General features: G+C 45.1%; 1 protein-coding gene across 35 annotated transcripts in view; it reads right to left on the reverse strand.

The window, feature by feature from the left end:
* Positions 1-19,961, reverse strand: part of MAPKAP1 (MAPK associated protein 1) — a 204,625-nt gene that overhangs the window by 20,516 nt on the left and 164,148 nt on the right. For 27 of the 35 annotated variants that reach the window (XM_088664904.1, XM_088664903.1, XM_088664902.1 and 24 more), the window contains one exon: positions 7,614-7,751. In XM_088664904.1, coding sequence (XP_088521030.1) covers positions 7,614-7,751 — 138 coding nt within the window. Of the gene's footprint in view, positions 1-4,137; positions 4,260-7,613; positions 7,752-19,961 lie in introns of all 35 variants that reach the window. The other 8 variants (XR_015948704.1, XR_015948703.1, XR_015948710.1 and 5 more) reach the window with 1 other exon arrangement.

Genomic DNA, 19,961 nt, shown 5'->3' on the forward strand with positions numbered 1-19,961 from the left:
CCTACCACCCCTCTGCTGTATTAGGCAGCTTTCATTAATCTTCTCGCCATCTTCCTTAACTAGCCATGCAGAACCGCTCGATAGCAAGACACATAATGGGAAGGCCCCTGCGCCTATTACCAGGTTAACATTCTGTTAAGCCCCAGCACAACAATGGAACAGGAATCGAAAGGGAATCTTAAAACCGTGAGCCACAATCCAGGCAATTAAATTACAACTTGGGAGCCACCAGTGTACATGTGTGGGGGCCCTCAGAGGGGTGTGGGTGTGTGGAGTAGGGCTGCTGGGGAGAACGGAAAGTATTGCTGCCAGAGAATGACGAAATTCCATTTAGATAGAAATTATTCTATTAATGGGGGTGGGGCTGTAGCTCAGCGGCAGAGCATTGTATGCCGAAGGTCCCAAGTTCAATCCCCAAAGGCATCTCCCAAGTAGAGCTGGGAGAGGCTCCCTGCTTGAAACCCAGGCAAGCCACCCATCAGTGCCAATGCAGAACTGGGTATGACTCAGTACAATGCAGTACTTATACTGTTTAATTCAAACCCTGTATTCAGAACCAGAAGGGCCAAAGTATTCCTCCCCCCCCCAAGTGAACAGCAACAGCAGTGTGTTTGTTTTCCATGGGGACAGTCTCAGGTTCCAGCCCTGGCATCTCCAGGTTGGGCTGAGAAAGACTTGCTGCCTGAAACTCTGAAGAGCTGCTGTTAGTCAGCCTAGGCAGTGCTTGGCTAGATGGATCAATGGGTATGACCCAGTAGAAAGAAGTTTCCTATGCTCCTAATTAATGCTCTTGTTGCCACCAAGCTCAATGCTTGGCAACCACACCACTGGCTTCTGAGGTTGGTGGGTGGCACTGCTGTGTGGTTGCCACGTGTTAGAAGGCTGGGAGAAGCTAATGCAGAAGAATTATCATCATCGTGTATCATTCTCAAGTGCCCTAAAATGTTGTAAGTGCTATACAGAAGATAAATAGACAATCCCTGCATGCAGGCTTGCAGCCCTTCCAGATAACCTGTTTATGGAGCCTTCATCCTGTTTTGTTTGCATAAAGCTTACAGAGAGGTTAGGTTACACCCGGTCTTTATTGAGCATTCATCCTGGTTTGCTTGCGGGATGTTTACATGTCTTCCCATTCACCCCACATTTCCCAAAACTACAAAAAGTCTTCTATTTTTTTGTGCTGAGATGCAAAAGTGGAGGGCTTTAATCCATTTTAAATGCACAAATCTAAAGTTCTGGTATGCAAGCGTGTCACTCCAGAAAAATGCTAATTGTCTGCAATCTCAAGAGACACGACACACACAAAAATGGGATGTGGAGGAATGAGGTAAACAATCTTGAGCATTAATTTTTAAAGTAACATAGTTGTTCTGAGAATTTTCAGCAGGGGTGCCAACTTAAATAAAATATTGGGTTTTTTTTCCAAGTAAGCCCCATCCCATCACACCCCATTTGAATGACAATGCCCATTAACTTGGGGGACAGCCCCCTCAAAAAAATTATTGGGGGGGAAGTGAAGGGACCTTGGCCCCTGGGAGTTGGCTTCTATGATTCCCAGTTTGAACAGAAACAGCTTGAGGAGGGCCCAAATGGTAGATAGTCACTCAGCTTAGCCAATGGGAGAGGGCCTTGCTCTTCTGCCTCTACCTCTGCTGCAGCTGAATGATAGAGGAGGGCCTCCACCCCTGGGAGTTGTAGCCCAATAGCACCTGGAGGCTCTGCCCCCATTCTGGCTAGATGCTTGGCCCAATGCAGTATGGCTCTTGTGGTGCTGCAGGTTTGAAAGGAAACAGATTTGGAGGCTAAACCCTCATGAATGAGTCAACAGAACAAGCCACTCATTTGAACACTTGGTCAAAATGGCTGCCCTGCAGAAACTGTGCTAATCTGGTTGCCTCAGTTTTTTTCAGCAGCACAACATGGCTATAAGCCACAAGGCCTATGTTCTCCCTCCACAGTCGGAGGCACTATCCCTCTATATACCAACTGCTGAGCATCACAGAGAGGAAGGGTGCTGTGGGATTCAGGGCCTGTTTGTGGACTTCTCAGAGGCCTCTGATTAGCCACTGCAAGAACAAGATTGTGGACTAGATGGACCACTGGGCTGATCCATCAGGGAACTTCTGTTCTTAAGTTAACATCCACACAGCCTTCATTGGTCATGTTCCACCCACAAGAGTTTTTTTGTGGAGCAGGCAATGGCTTGAGGAACTGACTCCCGACCTGTCTTCTTCTCAAACAATGTAAAGAGACATTAAGAGAATCAGATTTCCTTTAAATTACACTATTGCCAAAGGACATAATTGTATTAAGCTTATTACGTTGCTTCCTTTAGACTTTATATTATGTACGCTTAATTGAGATACAGAGCTCTTTTTTGGCAATAAAAATGGTAGCTCCTTTATTAAGACTTAAATCTTCCTCGTTAACGACAGGACGCTTCCCCTCAAGATTCAAAACCTGCAAAATCTTTTGTGATAATCAGATGGCGGTTGATTTAAACAAGCACTTTATAGATATGGTGTTTTGCAAGATTCTAATGGGCTTGGGGTTTTACAAGCACCTCTCCCAGTGTTTGAGTTCAAGCAGCCGGATTTATATGGCAAATAAAGATTCAGAACCGTGAGCCAGCCTAGTGTAAGAGGCAGAAATATTCTCAAAGGCCAATTAGGAGCAGAAATGACACTGACACAGCCCTGTGCATCAGGCCATCTTCAAGCTGCCAAATTATTCCAGAAGGCAACAGTCCGGTCCTGGGTCCCATTGAGATCTGACAGAGGGCTAACGGAATCAGGAGAAGCTTGGAGCGTTGGAGCTGGAAGACCAAGGGGAACATCCTAGATGGATGGGTGTGTGTGTGTGTGCAATTGGGATCCCAAGAAGTGTGTGTTTCCGGGGAGGGGTTCTACTCTGAGTAGGACTGAGTGCTGGATACAGCCCAATGTCCACAGACACCTATATTTAAGAGATGTTTCTGAAGGGTATTCTCTGGTGATCAGGGTAGAGGAAAGAGGTTTATGTTACTGAAATCACAAGTTGATGCCTTTGGAAAGGGAGTCTCTTTTTAACAAAAGAGCAAAGGCATCTTTATACAGTGAAAGTGCAGGACCATCCGTTTGTGACACGTTCCAGTGCACCTCGGAAAGAGTAGATGGAGGATGGTTGTGTTACAAGAGATAAAAACATGGAAACAAAATATATTGCAGAACTCAAAAAACGTTATCTCCCCCTCAGCCTCGCTCCCTCTGCCATAATTCATTTCAAGGAAGCCCCAGGAATAATTTTTGATGTAAACTCTGCAACAAACATATATCACGTTGCTGATAGGATCACAGGCAAACCTGGGGCTAGGAAGAAAGCATCATTCCTTCATCCACCCAAATAAGTGTTATGAGTGTTATTTCCCCTCTTTAAAGGTTCAAAAGGGACTCATTGAAGAAAAAGCCCCAGAATGGGTGACAAAGAACCTGTTTTGCTGTGAATCTCCTGCAATGCATGATGAGATAATGCCAGGGAATGTCAACAAACAGATGACTTCCAATGGGTCAGACAATTGGGTCCACCTCGTTCAGCAGTGTCTACACTGACTGGCAGCAGCTTTCCAGGATTTCAGGGAAAGGGCACTCCCAGACCCACTGGAGAAGCTGGGGATTGGACCTGGGACCTTCAGTGTGGAAAATAGATTATCTGGTAATCTACTGAGTTACAACTCTTTCCAGGAACAGAATAGGTTGCCTTATACTGGAAGCAAATCATCACTCCATCAAAGTCAATATTGTCTGTACTGACTGGCAGAGGCTCCCCAGGATTTCTGACAGCAGTTTTGCCCTGGACATCCCGGGGATTAAACCAGGGATGTTCCACATGGTAAGTACGTGCTCCATCACTGAACTCATCCTTTCCTCATCCAAAAAGTTTTAAAAATTTCTATTATTATTTTAAAGCCATAAATATCTATTTTTGTTAAATTACCTGTAGTTAATTTTTTGAAACTTATACAAATTTTTACAAACTACAGTGCTATCAAACAAGATCTGATGACAATAAACATAAACCATGTGCAGTTACACTGTTGAACGAAAGCATAAATATATTTTGAGGTGTACCCAAAGAGAAATTAAAACTGAATGGATTCACCTCCAGGCTGAATTTCCTAAGGCGCAAAATGCATCTTTCCTCAACTCAAGGTGCTATTCTTCTGGGCAAGGATTCTTGACTTAAATTCCTCCAGGACTTTGAAAAGGATGCTCTTTTCCCATCTGTGTGGGGAACGATGTACAGTGCAGTTAAGACCAAAGTTCCTTTCAAGCCATGCACAACCTCCATATGCCGCTCAAAGGTCCCCAGAGATCCTTCTGACATTACAAAAAAGTGAATGAGCCAAAGTGGTCTAGCTAGGGACTTGGTCCTGGACCCAAATGATGCAGGATTGGCTAGATCCTGAATAATTATGCTGCACAAAAGTTTGATTGTGGGGGGTGAGCTGGTTGTTGCTTTAAAAAGAACCTCAAGATTGTAGGGATTGATTCAGGAAGACAACCTGGGTGGGATTCAAATAGCTGCAAGCTTCACTCCCGTTCCCTGAGAGCTACAGACACAGGAAACCAGGAAAGTGGAATTTAGGGGTCTGTGCACTGTAATGCTTGGGGGTGGGGTGGGGTGGGGTGCGGCTCTGGATCCTGACTCAGTCACTTACTCTCATTATTTATGGATTGCAGCTTCACTTAGGGAGCAATCTCCAGTAACTATTACTCTTTTTTTGTTTATTTAGGGCATTTGTACCCTGCTCTTCAGCCAAAAAGGTTCCTAGAAAGATGTACAGTCCCTATCCATAGGCTTACAATCTAAAGAAGGGGAAAAAAGTATAATGCATGTCAAAATGAAAAATGCATGTCAAAATAACTATTTAAACTGTGAACTATAACAAAAAAAAACCCCAAAACACCCCACATGTTCAAATCCTGTGTGTGTTTATGTGTGTGGTTATCCCACTTTCCCCAATAGTAATCAAATCAAATCAACTCATGAGAAAATAACTGCTTGGTCATGCATATTTCACACAAAGTTGTATTTGTATTTATCCCTTAAGCTTATGTTCCAGGGGCACAGGTGCTCCATAAAAAAAGTGGAAAGAGCCCTGCTGAAGGAGATGCAAAGGCCCCCCTAGTCCAGCATCCCAGCTCCCAGTCAAATGTTTCCAGACAGGCCACCCTCTGCTTCTTAAGAAGCCGTCTAAATCTGGGACTGTGTGGTCCCATCTTATAGGAGTGAATTCCATAGCACAATTCTGTATTCTTTGAAGAAGTACTTTCTCCCTGTTGGATCTAGGATCTATCTAATTAAGAAAGAAGGCATAAAAGCCCACCCTGTTGCATTGAACGAGACCTTGATCTATTTCATATTATTGACGGGGAGATAATAATTTATTGGTCCACTTTCTCTGCCCTATGCATGATCCTATAGACTTCTATTCTCTCCCCATTTAGTGATCCCTTTCCCCCCCTAAACCATGGGTTACTTAACTTTTTGAGCTAGTGGGCACACTGGAATTTTGAGGAAGTGCTATAGGCACCAGTTGCAAAATGGCTGCTGTGTGTGAGAGAGGGGTGGGGTGGGGAGAGACGTAACACAAAATGGCTGCCATTGGGGCACATAGAAGAGGCTGAGCCAGAGTGAACAGGAGCAGAGCAGAAAGAGCAAACAATATCTCACCTGTCTAAATTAACTTGATTGAGCACATTTTTTGGGGGGGATTTGTTTGTTTGGTATATTCTGCCTCCAACTGCATAAAAACATAAGGGTGCTGAAACAGAACGGCAACTGAGTCCACTGGATAAATGAATTCTTACCCTGCCTGCCTGCACATACCAATTGCCAGGGCAGGAATCAGTTTGTTGGCATTGTGGGACACCTGCCAACATCCATACTCTACTGATCGTTGAGGGCTTTGGCCCTGCTGCCATTGCTGCCTGCTTACCCACTCTAACCATCTGACCCAGAGGGAGGATGCTTGTGAGTGCAGTTAGGTACCAGGCCCTCAACTTAGTGGTCCAATGCCACAGGGGCAGGAATGCTTCTGAATACCAGTTACTGAAAATCACAGGAGGAGAGTGTATTCTTGTGCTTGGGTCCTGCTTGTGGGCTTCTCCTTGGGGAATCTAGCTGGACACTGAGAGAACAGATCCTGGACTGGAAGGGCCATTGATCTGATCCAGCAACCAGGCTCTGCTTACGTTCTTATACCCAAACTATATTATTTCAGTTGTGAAGCATACAATTAACATTTGCCATCATCATCATCATATCCTGAACATGTCCAGTTTCACATTTTGAATTCACTCTAAATCAGAACACATTTATGATTACAGAAATGAAATGAGTTTTGCTTCTGCTGCCAAACGCAGTGTTCCTTTGCAGCTGCATCTTTACATGCCTTGTGGCTGATGCCGTATACAACACCAGGTGTGAGATGGGGACATAGGTTGTGGGGGTGGGGTGGGGTGGGTGTAATCTGTGCTGGACATAATTAGGTTCATAGGCCAGAGGTTCCCCACCAGTGCACTAAAGGATGAGGCTGTGCAGATCACCATACTCCAGATACTACAGATAGGGTTGCCAGACTCAATAGAGGACAGGACTTCTGTGCCTTTAATTGCCCTGCTCTCCTTTGAGACTGGAAACCTTAAAGAGAAACCAGCAGACCCTTTGCTTGGAAATTAAACAAAGGGTCTGCTGGTTTCTCTTCAAGGTTTCCAGACTCAAAAGAGAGCAGGGCAATTAAAGGCACAGAAGTCCTGTCCACTATTGAGTCTGGCAACCCTAACTCCAGATTGCAGGGCATTGCATTTATATCCCATCTTTTCTCCAAGGACCTAAAGGGGTGTGCAGGTTTCTCCTCGTTCTCATTTAATCACCACAACAACCCTGTGAGGTAGGTGAGGCTGAGAGGCAGTGACTGGCACAAGGTCACCCAGGGAGCTTCATGGCTGAGGGAGGATTTGAATCCTGGTCTCCCAGGTTGAAATACACAACACTTTAACTGCTATATGACATTGACTACACTGGAATTTGGGTGGAATGGGGAAGCCTTTAAGGGGAGGATATTTGACAGCTGGTTTGATTTATTGTATTTCTATGTCGCTTTTCATTCAAATGAATCTGAAAGCAGCTTACAAACAATAAATCAGTGTTTCCCAACCTTGTGCCTCCAGCTGTTTTCGGACTACAATTCCCATCATTCCTGACCACTGGTCTTGCTAGCTAGGGATGATGGGAGTTGTAGTCCAAAACCAGCTGGAGGCACAAGGTTGGGAAACACTGCAATAAATAACGATAACATTATAGAACATCACAAATACAGCATAAGTCCTACAATAATTAACAAATCATCAATAAAACAGTTGCAATCTATAAAATACAGCACTATTAACAAAACAGCGACTAAAAATGAGCTAAACATCACAGTTACAACAAAAGGCATATTATATGACTGAGAAATCAATGCGGCAATTATAATCTATAAAACAATACCGGTAGGTTGGGTGGGCAGGGGTGGATGGAAGGGAGGTGAGAAGAGGCTAGGTGGAAACAGGGAAGGCAGGCAGGATACTCACTTGGGCTCTTTTCTTCTGCAAGGTCACAAGTGCAGAGGAGCTCACAATCGATGGAGATGGGCTTCTGTTTAATCCAGAACTTGGTGCTGGCTTTCTGATTCGTTACAGGATCCACCTCCACCTTGTCTCCCGAAATGCCTGAGTGCCCAGAGACAAAAACAACAGTAAGGTTTTGAGCGAGCAGGTTTAACATTCCCTGCCCCATGTTTGTGTGTGGTGTTCCTGGTGTTTGCTGGTTTCAACCTGCCGTACACTAGCTCAGACCATTGGTGTACCTAGCTCAGTATTGTCTACACTAACTGGAAGCAACTCTCCAGGGTGCCTGGCAGGGGACATTCCCAGTCCTACCTGGAGGCAACAGGGACTGCATGCAGAGAGCCCCAGAGAGCTGGGGCTCTCTGCATGCAAAGCAGCAGCTCTACCACCAAGCTATGACCTTTCCCTATGTATGTTCAGGTGCACTGTTATTTTGGGGTGGTTTTTGTTTTGCTCTTTATCCACTGTGCTGCATATTTGCTTTCACATGTTGGGTTAATCTACCATTCTCGCCAGTTTGGCAATTGTTGAAACTGGTGTTCCGATGTTATGAATTTATTGATCTGCACTTTTTATTTCTGCACTTCACCCAGAGAGAGGAGGAGGGCATATTGGAAGGAAGCCTGGAACTCTTAACTATATATCTATAATATAATAAAACATATTAATAATATAATATAATATAATATAATATAATATAATATAATATAATATAATATAATATAAATATCCTGAACAAAGTCTCCAGTCTGGCATGTTGAGTAGTAACACAGTCACTGTATTTTCACCCCTTTGAATTTCACTGGTGAATGAACAAAGAAAGAAAGAAAGAAAGAAAGAAAGAAAGAAAGAAAGAAAGAAAGAAAGAAAGAAAGAAAAGGAAGCAAATCTTAACAGCCACTGCTTCCTCCAAGATGCCAAAGGAGCTAACTAAGAAGTTAATCTACCCTGGGAGAGGCTTGGTAATTTATAACAGATTCTATTATGGGTTTCCCCATCCCTCCTCTCCTCGAAAGCAACAACCTTGCTGTGCGGAGCAAGAATGGACAGCATCTCATTGCTTAACTTACAATTACAAGGTTTCTCCTCTGACATGAGTGACCAAACCTCTCTATATACTTTTTCATAGTGGCAGCTGTGCGGGGAAGACTTAAAAGTAATTACATTTTTAGGTCATGAGTTATAGGTCAAGGTCACGCTGAAATAGGCAAAAGGAATAAAGAGTATTTAAAAACAACATGCAGGGGAAGCTGTTTCTTTGTCTAAAGGGGGTGGGGGAGTGAAAAAGCAGAGAGGTTCTTTCCCCAGCTCTCTTTCAGATTTTTTTAAAAAATTATATGAGATTATTCTGAGATCTTTTTTTAAAGGAAGGAAGGGAGAAGAAAGGAAGGTCTAAGAAATACAAATACGGCACTCTCCTTCTGCCCCCTCCCAAATCACAATCTCTGGAAAATATAACCCAAAACAGCACAAAAGATATAGCAAAATTATCAAGGGGCTTGAGGCAAAAATATTGTGTTTTGCTGCAAGAGCCTAACCTGCCTCTTCATATGAAAACACACAGCCGTTTCCCAGCTCCGATCCATAGCTTCTTCATGCACACAGAGAACACTTGGTAAGCAAGGACATGTCCCCACTGCATCTATAAACCAAACTAAAGATGGAGGATATGGTGAACCTCAAAATCCCTCAACACGATTCCGCAGTTCACTAATGCACTGGAAAGAAGAGCATTCATTCCATCAACTTCTAGTATTTTACATGTCTACTGAGGAAGCAAGCACCATTAAGTTCCATTAGACTTTGGCAAACCTTCCTAAATTTGCACTTTCCAAAACAATGCACAAACCCAAAGACAGAAGTCCTTTGAAATTTACACTTCTCTGAATTTCGCAGTGCATTTCGCTGGCCAAATAATATATATGAAAGAGCATGTGCTTGAGGAAGAAGAAGAGTTTGGATTTGATATCCCGCTTTATCACTACCCTAAGGAGTCTCAAAGCGGCTAACATTCTCCTTTCCCTTCCTTCCCCACAACAAACACTCTGTGAGGTGAGTGAGGCTGAGAGACTACAGAGAAGTGTGACTAGCCCAAGGTCATCCAGCAGCCGCATGTGGAGGAGCAGAGACTCAAACCTGGTTCACCAGATTACGAGTCTACCACTCTTAACCACTACACCACACTGGCTCTCTACATCACTACATACACTGGAAGGTGTGCATATAAATACATTATATCAAGAAAATTTGTTTTGCAAAAAAGTTTGCATTACATGCAAATGTGTGCATTGATAGGGGGAATTCCCACTAAAATGCTGATCCCAGTGTGTTTTATTTTTTACTGCTGAGAAGGAGTGCATAACAGAAGCCTTCACCGTTGGTCAACAGCATTAAATTTATGGCCATGATTGGTAAGCTAGCATTCACATTTGTTGACACCAAATCTTGTGTAATCAGTTCAGTAACACTGTCAGCATTTTAATTTCACTTCAGTGCTCATTTGTATGAGCTTTTAACATGGAGAAAATAGGAAACTGCCTTAGACAATTGGTCCATCTAACTCACTATTGCTTACACCAGGCATCCCCAAACTTCGGCCCTCCAGATGTTTTGACTACAATTCCCATCTTCCCCGACCACTGGTCCTGTTAGCTAGGGATCATGGGAGTTATAGGCAAAAACATCTGGAGGGTTGCAGTTTGGGGATGCCTGGCTTACACTGACTCTCAGAGGTTTTCAAGGGTTTCAGGCACGGGCCCCCTCCCAGGCCCACCTGGAATGCTGGGGATTGAACCTGGGACATTCTACCACAGAGCATTTCCTGTAAAAATTAAAGTAAGATTCTAGCACTCATGATTCTAAATAAAGGGCTGATTAAAATAATAACATAGGAAGCTGTTGGAGAATGAACCAGACCACTGGTCCATGTCGCTCAGTACACTATTGGCTACACTGACTGGCAGTGGCTCTCCAGCGATTCAGGCAGGGGTCTTTCCCAGCCCTATCTGGAGATGATGGGGATTGAACCTGAGCCTTCTGCAAGCAAAGCAGATGTTCTACCACTGAGCCCCAGCCCTTCCTCATAGGAGCTGCAGGAGCTAGTGCACCAGGGCCTTCAAAGCTCTCTCTTCCTAGTGCCCTTCTGGCTCCTATTTCATCCTCTCACCATAACCAGACAGGAACCTATGCAGTGACTTTCTGAAGTCTGCTGTGCAAGCCCTGGCATGGCAATGGGACTAGGTACATGGCACACACAGTTGTTTTCAGGTGCCTGGGAGGAATCAAACCTCCAGGTTAGGTTATTGCAATATGTGGGGCTGCCTATGAAGACAGTTTAGAACTTCAGGTGGTGCACAATTGGGTGGCCAGGTTGCGCACTGAGACAAGACGGTTTGAGCACATTACACCAATCCTGACCTGACTGCACTGGCTACTGATTAGTTTCTGGGCCCAATTCAAAATGCTGGTTTTGACCTATAAAGCCTTAAATGGCTCAGGACTGCAATATCTCAAGGACCGCCTCTCCCCATATGAACTGACCCAAATCATCATCTGAGGCCCTTCTTCATGTGCCTCTTTTGCAAGAGGCCTGGAGGGTGGCAACACAAGAACGGGCCTTTTCTGCAGTGGCTCCCTGTTTATGGAATGCTCTCCCAAGGTGGGTTGCCTGGTGTCTTTGTTACATATATTTGGCAGCAGGTGAAAACATTTCTCTGATTAAACGTTCTATGGGCTTTTAAATGTGTTTGTGGGAGCAGCATAATTGGTTCATTTTTGTTTTATTATGTACTTTGTGTTCTCATTTTGTATTTATTTTTATGTTGTGATATTTAGATGAAAGGCAGCATACAAATTTAATAGATAATAATGATAGCAATAATAATAATAATTTGCTGCCTCTCTTTTTCTCCTACAGTTCCACCCTCCTAACACTGAATAATGTGTGATTTCCTGAGCATGCAGAGAACTTCCTATTATTCATTGAAGGTGCTGTTTGTTCACTACTTAATGATCAGCACACACTCCTGAACTTGGGAAATAGAAGGAATTACCAAAGAACCCATTAAAAAGGAGTGAGTTTATCATAATTCTCTTCAAACATTATATCTATGGCAAGTTGGTCCTTTCATCTGTTTCAGATGAATGTCTTAAGAACAGTGGGTACTCACCGGAACTCAGTTTTGGCACCTCTCAGGTGGGTTCCATTGCCATTATAAGAGAACAATGGAGGCATTCATGGTGAGTTTCGGCACCTCTTTTTCTAGAAAAATAGCACTCCTTAAGAATGAGTTCTATGGGACGTGGGTGGCGCTGTGGTCTAAACCACAGAGCCTAGGGCTTGCCGATTGGAAGGCTGGCAGTTCAAATCCCTGTGACAGGGTGAGCTCCCGTTGCTTGGTCCCAGCTCTTAACAACCTAGCAGTTCAAAAGAACATCAAAGTGCAAGTAGATAAATAGGTACCACTACAGCAGGAAGGTAAATGGCGTTTCCATGCACTGATCTGGTTTCGCCAGAAGTGGCTTAGTCATGCTGGCCTCATGACCCGGAAAAACTGTCTGCAGACAAACGTCGGCTCTCTCAGCCAGTAAAATGAGATGAGCGCCGCGACCCCAGAGTCGTTCGCAACTGGACTTAACTGTCAGGGGTCCTTTACCTTTTTTAAAGAATGGATTCTAGATGTGCAAACTCTCTCCTGGAGTCAGTTCCCATGGGGGGGGGGAGCAGTACCTATTTAGGATCAACAGACAATCTGTTCTTTGGGTATGACAACTTCCTCCAGAGATTTTCAAAAGACCTTCAGTCAGCTCTTTGAAGTCTTCCAGCAGTAGGAATACTGATGTTATCTATTCTTTATGACTGCCCTGCAGAGGAGCTCACCCCAGGACAAGGCAGCTTTGTTGTCTCAGCACCATGGAGAGTTCCTAGTGAGCAAGGTTGGAAGTGTACGGGGGGGGGGGGGGGGCTTGGAGCCTCCCCTCTCCCACCAGTCCACTTTTCCTTGGCTCCTCCCCCTTTGTTGGAGAACTGTAGACTCTGTGACTTCTTGGTCACAGACTGATCTGGTTTTTTCTTAAAGTTGTTGCTGGTTGTCTGATGCATGCAAAGTTATCTGCTAACTATGGCAAAGGTTCCTTTTAACTGTACAACTGTGAATTTACAAGCAGGTCCTGCTATTTAAATGCTTGTTATGGGAATATTCACATATACAAACACAGGGAATTAGTACCCAGACCTTGCTATGAACACCACAGATTCAAATATCCAGGCAGCCAAGACCTGTTTGTAATACTGTAAGCATATAAGCAATCTTAAACTGGGGAAAACCGCTAAACCCGGAAGTGACCCCAAAAGTCACGATTCAGAGCAAGGACAGAACAGGGTGTTTGCAGGCTTTTCCAGTGGTGTTTCACTGTGTATAAGATGCCCCCATGAATAAGACACCCCCTACTTTTGGGGACTCCAAATTTAGAAAATGGGCATATGCACTATCCGTATATAAGACACCGCCAGATTTTTAACCCTATTTTAAAAAAACCTTGTCTTATATACGGAAAAGCACAGCACGTGATTTCATTTAAACATGTGGTGCCTTGGAATGTAACACACACCCCACATAAATTGGGAGTTGCCTGTACCAAACAAGATGCACCAGCAGATTCCATGTGCCTTAAGGGCCCATTGGCAAACTCTCAATGTCTATGGTTTGTATCCCAAGCTAGGATTGGGACTGTGACTGGCAGGTGTATAGGTATACATGAGAGATGAGGATAGGAATTTTATATATATATAAAAACCCCCACAGAGGCTTAGCCTTGGGGGCCAGGATTCTTATTTTTTTCCTCTTTCAAATGCTGAGGCCACCAGGACAACACCAGGTTTACACCCAGTGAAATTAATGGACTCGGGTAACTCAGGTTTCCTTAATGCCAATGGCTCTGCTCTGAGTAGAAACAAATAGGAGACAGCTAAACATCCCAAGGCAGACTTTCTCTGCTCTTGGTTTGGGGAGGGAGGGAGCATTCCTTCGACCTGCCTGCAAATAGACCCTGCTGCCCTATACCACAAATGGGTTTTGCAACCTACTCAGCAGGTGGGCGCCACTACAGGGATGGAGCAAGGTGGCAGCCAGCATTGCCCTTAAGCCACTCACTCTGCTGCACCTACCCAGCTCATGACAAGCTGGCATGAAACAGAAACAGGAGGCAGGAGGAACAGGTGACCTCCACGCGTGTTGTGTTAACCTTAGCTCCTGCGGGCGGCCAAATGTAGCGTAACCCTCATTTGGAACCTGACCACTGCAGCCGAGCTGGGAGCAGCCCCGCCAGCAAAGGCACTGCGCATTTCAATTAATCAAGTGGTGCAATTTGTCACCCGAGCACCCACCCCTCCCATCCCGGATCCCATATTTCAATTACGCACGGTGTCAAGAGCCCAAAAGGATGCTGGTAGTGTGTGAACTAATAAGAGGGGGAGAGAGAGGAGATGCTGGATTCTCTACCAGGAGAGAAGCTTCCTTATTAGAACATTTCACTCTTGGCAGCCAGAGCATCAGTTGTCCAATAAGTAAATAAACAAATCTACATATCTCCCCTGCGAAAATATTACTAGCAGCTGTTGGCTTGACGTTAAAAACTTCTTCCTATTTTTTGCCCAGCTGTGGCGCAGAATGAAACGGCACAGCTACTTTATAATGGAAACAAACCATAATACTTTTTCTCTCATACACCCTCTTTCTTCAATAGATTAAAAAACAAATACAAATAGTCCCTGTGGGCCTTCTCTTCCCTTTATTAAAAACAACATAAAAGGCGAACAGCAAAAAAACACACAAAAAACATTTCATTCAGTGCCACTCCAAGAATTCGCACAGAGTGGAGTCAATATTGTTAATGCACCCATGTTAATTTGATAGGATTTGTCAGGTAACTCCACTGGAAAATTATATAAAACTGTTCCAGATGAACAGATGATAGTGACATGAATTAAAGTGATAGAACAATAGTGGAATATAAACCAGAAATGACACCCAAAGTGGCTGTTGATTTATTGCCATCCTGAGTCTGGTTCTGGGTTTCCATGTATATTAGCACTACAAATCTGGGTCCATTTAGCCGAGAGATGCTCATACATACATCACCGACTCCTGCTCCAAGCCAAGGTCACTTCTGGTTGCATCAATCTTTTCCTACGGAGGCTACTTCTCTCTCTCTCTCTCTCTCTCTCTCTCTCTCTCTCTCTCTCTCTCTCTCTCTCTCTCTCACACACACACACACACACACACACACACGAATGAAGGCAGAGGCTGCAGAGCCACCTCAGATGAAGCAAACTCCCCTCTCCCGCCCCATTTCATCTTTCCTTTATCATGTAAAATGCACTTTAAACTTCCTATTATTTTTATCTGCAAATTGTTGCTGTATACCCCCATCTATTATAACTGTTATCGTTGCATCGCTCGCACCTCCTCGCTCAGGCATGGATCTGCAGGACCACGAATCCTTTGTCAATTCCGTCCCCACCCCCCTCTTGCTCTCCCCCTGCATCATTTATTGCAAACCACCACCCCCCTTTTGGGGGGCATTTGCACAATGCCGAACACCCCTGTATTGTTTCATCAATTCTGTAGCATTTGGGGGAGATTTGGCTGGGTTTGCACTATGCCGAAACCTGTGTAGTTTGATCAATTCTGTAGCATTTTTCTTGCGCCTGGTCCTAACCAAACAACAAACAAAATAGCATCACAGGAACGTAGGAAGCAGCCTCATACCAAATAAGACGGTTGGTCCATCTAGCTCTGTTCTGTCTAACCTCACTGGCAAAGGCTCTCTAGGATTTCAGGCGGGAGACATTCCCAGCCCTACCTGGAGTTGAGGGAGATTGCACTGAGAACCCTCTGCATGCAAAGCAGGTTTTCTGCCCCAAATATTACAATCGTTGTAGTTCAGTTGAATGAGCCAATGAGATCTGGGATGAGTTGCACATGAACAGAGAGAGGCTTATGCTGTAAACAGTTCATGCAAAGCAGGTGCTCTATCACTGAGCAGTGTTAGTTCCTGTAAAAATGGAATAAGATTCTAGTCCTCAGGATTATAAATAAAGGGCCGATTCAAATAAGAACGCAGGAAGCAATATCTGGGATACAGCAATGTCTGAGTGTCTCACCAGACACAGGAGGGCACTTAAAGGCATAGCAAATAGAGACACCTTCCAAGGAACAGGGAGGCACCCCTTTCTTTAACTATGTTAATGACCAAAATCAAGTCCATATAATACCTGCTCCATCTTCTCAGTGGAGAGGTTACGTTAAGCAATAGGTTTGAACACTGAAATGTGTGAATTAATGTCTAAAGTCAATGGACAGAACAAACACTACTAGATGTAATGCTGGATGTTCAATGGTTATTGTTATTGTATTTGTTTAAAAACCAATAACAATTGTTTTTAGAGTTTTGGTTTTGGTTTTTTTTTTTAAGCGTAGGAAGCTGTCTTACAGGGGGAAGATATGTAGAGGTGCACGCAAGCTGAGAAGGAATATGGGGCTCCAGTTTGGTACTCCAATCTGAGACTACCCATGGTGAAAACTGAAGAAGCTTTTAGTCCCTTGCAGTTTATAGTATCCTGGAGGAAGCTCTGGGCTGGCTGGAAAACTGATCGGTAAGCCTTTGTTGAACGCACCCTGTTATTGTTGTTACAACAACGACAATGACTACTAATACTCTTTTGCCTTCTGCGAATATGTCTCAAGGCAATGCAACAAAGAGAGTTAAAAACAAGTGGAAAATAAAAGCAGAGTGTTTGTTTTTTTAAAAAAACAACCTGAGGGGTTGCATCCAACCTCCTGAAGTTAATGAGCCTGAGTAGGTCAAGCCCATTAGCTTCATTGTGTTTACTATGCGATAGAACTGGCATTGGCTGCAACCCAGCATAGAGAAGATGCCTGTGGCAGAGACCTGTTTTGTCCACCTAGGAAAACTTGTTGGAACAAAAATGTCATCTGTTGTTTCCACTTTATGCTGCAAATGGCCTAGGTAAAAGGTAAAGGGACCCCTGACCATTAGATCCAGTCGTAACCGACTCTGGGGTTGCGCGCTCATCTCGCATTATTGGCCGAGGGAGCTGGCGTATAGCTTCCAGGTCATGTGGCCAGCATGACAAAGCCGCTTCTGGCAAACCAGAGCAGCACATGGAAACGCCGTTTACCTTCCCGCTGTAGCGGTTCCTATTTATCTACTTGCATTTTGACGTGCTTTCGAACTGCTAGGTTGGCAGGTGCTGGGACCAAGCAACGGGAGCTCACCCCGCCACAGGGATTCAAACCGCCGACCTTCTGATCAGCAAGCCCTAGGCTCTGTGGTTTAACCACAGCGCCACCTGCGTCCTAGATCCCCCTCCAATTCCTATAACCTAAAAAAGCATAGCATAACAACCGCACCAGTTTCCATCCAGTGTGGCCATTTGCTTCTATGCTGATTGGCAGGCAGAGTGCAGAGGAGATGGCCAGCTCTCTGCTCTCACGGCGCATGCAGGGGTTGTGTACAGGGGAGCAGTAAACTCTAGGCAGCCTCCACCAATTGAATATATTTCACAAAACCAGATAAAATTAAAATTATGAGGTAAATCTTATTTACTGTATTTGCATCCCACCTTTTTTTCTCCGAGGAGCTCAAGGTGCCATGCATGCTTTTATCCACTTCCCATTTTATCCTGCTAGGAACCCTGTGAGGTAGGTTAGGCTGAGAGGCAGTGGCCAATCCCAAGGTCACCCTCAGTGAGCTTCATGGCCAAGTGAGGATTTGAACCCTGGTGTCCCAGGTCCTAGTCTGAAACTCTAGCCACCACACCACACTGGTTTTAAAATACACAAGGGATTTACAAATTTGCGTGTAGGGGGATGGTCACACCAGGACTCTAGGCAAAGTTTGTCCCTTCATTCCAAAAGACACAAAAGCCATTTGTTTTCCCAGTAACAGCCTCTCTGCGTTCACCATTTATCTTTAGTGATCTGTCATGACCTTTTCAAGCTCTTATTTCTGACAGCTTCCAGATACAAGTGAGTCAAACTTCCCTGGAAGGAAACTATCACTCCTAGATAGTTTGCTCAAGAGCAGAAAACACAGGTCAGTCAGCACCAGCATATAAATCCTTCCTTAACAAGACAGTGCAATAAACACATGCGCGCGCACATGCACACACACACACACACCAAAAAGCAAAAACAAAAAGCAGAAAAGATGTGTGTGTGGGGAGCCTCAGAGTGGATGTAACTTTCCAGGAAATAAAACATCTTATTGCCTGGCTCTTGTACACAAATGCACATGTGCTTGAGACCTGAAGGCTGCAAAAGGCCAATGGTGAAGCTTTCATCAGGGCTGGGTGCACACTGGGCTTAAAAAGAAGCTCAAGTAACTCAAAATTCTGCACCGAGAAATTCTACAATCTAACTTAATGCAAATTATTTGGATTGAAATGACAATCAGACTGCTTGTGTTTTTTCCATTGCATTTTCAACACAAAATTTCACCCAGAAAACTAGGACTCCAGAAAATTCAGTCCAGCCTTTCCCTTTGCACCCTCCCATCCCACCCCTCTCCCCCATCTGAGGTCAGAGTTAAGCATGAAAGGGAAATGAGAGCGGGGATTACCATCCTAGTACCATTTGGGTGTAGGGACTACACCAGGGGTTGCCAATGTGGTGCCCTCCAGTGGACATCTTGTGAAGCTGAATGCTGGAAGATTCAGGACAGATAAAAGTACTTCACACAGTGCATAGCGAAACTATGGGAACTCACTCTCATAGGAGGCAGTGATGGTCACCAATTTGAATGGCTTTATAAAAAACGACTGGAAGAATTCATGGAGGAGAGGACTATCATTGGCTATTAGCCATGATGGCTATGCTCTACATCAGGGGTCCCCAGACTTACCGTGCGGCGGGCCGGAGGGCAGGGGAGTGCGTGCGCAGCGGGCTGGAGGGCGGGGGAGTGCGCGCCCGTGCGCATGCGCACACGCACACGGGCGGGGAAAAAATCGCCGAAAATCGCTTGTGCGCATGCGCATGGGCCTCCCCCGACCCGGAAGTGCACCAGAAATGACCTCTTCCGGGTCGGGAGAGGCCCATACGCATGCGCACAAAGGATTTTCGGCGATTTTTTGCCGATTTTTTAGATCGTTGCTGCGCCGCGCGCCGTGAGAGCGGGCGGCGGCAGCGGGCGGCGGGGGTCGTCGCGGGCCGGATTGGAAGGCCGATTGGGCCGCATCCGGCCCGGGGGCCGTAGTTTGGGAACCCCTGCTCTACATCAACTGTTGGAGGCAATAATGCTTTTTAATATTAGCTGCTGGAAACTGCTGGAGGGGAGGGGAGAGTGCTCTTGTGCTTGAATCCTGCTTGCAGGTTTCTCATGGGTATCTGGCTGGCCACTGTGAAAACAGGATGCTGGACTAGATGGACCACCGGCTGATCCAGTAGGCTCTTCTTACGTTCATAGGTGTTGTTAGACTACAACTCCCATCATTCCACACCAGCAGTCATGCTGGCTGGGGCTGATGGGAGCTGTAGTCTAACATTTGGATGGCACCATATTAGCTATCCCTGGATTACGCAATAGCAAGAATTGTCAGGATGCTGTCAGTGGCTCCCAGCTGGTTGCCCAGGAGAGTATAAGGACAGGGGAAGGTTTATTACCGTCCTTTTTTAATTCAGTATTTACAGAGAAAGGCTACAGAACCCAGCCTCTTGGATAATGGCATTGTCCTGAGTGAATATCCACCCTGTCTCTCCCACTTCCTCATTCGTCAATCTCATCGTCCCTACTATGGGTGCTGCTATGGGCCCTCTGTCTTTGAGCTCTTTGCTCTCCTGCTTTCAAGGCTCACCGGGTTCTGAGAGATGAGAGGGTTTGTAATGCTTTCTAAAGACCGCATGTTCGTCAGCTGTCATCCCGCTTCCTCCTCCTCCTCCTCCCCCCCCATTATTTCCCAACTTTCCCCCTCATCTGCCTCTGAGCTGTGATCTCCCGCAACCTTCTGTTGTTAATCTATACTGTCTTCCTCTTCCTCCTCCCTGGAAGGGTTAGAATGGGGAGGAGGAGGCAGTCTCCACCATCCCTCCTCTGCCCAGTCCCTGACAGGTACAGGTAAAATTCAGAAAATTAGTTACAGGTAGGTAGCCGTGTTGGTCCGAGTCGAAACAAAATAAAAAAATTCCTTCAGTAGCACCTTAAGGACCAACTAAGTTTTAATTTTGGTATGAGCTTTCGTGTGCATGCATCTCTCGTGTGCATGGTATCTGATGAAGTGTGCATGCACACGAA

The sequence above is a fragment of the Zootoca vivipara genome, chromosome Z2 (assembly GCF_965207765.1).
Source record: "Zootoca vivipara chromosome Z2, rZooViv2.hap1.1, whole genome shotgun sequence".
Lineage (NCBI taxonomy): Eukaryota > Metazoa > Chordata > Lepidosauria > Squamata > Lacertidae > Zootoca > Zootoca vivipara.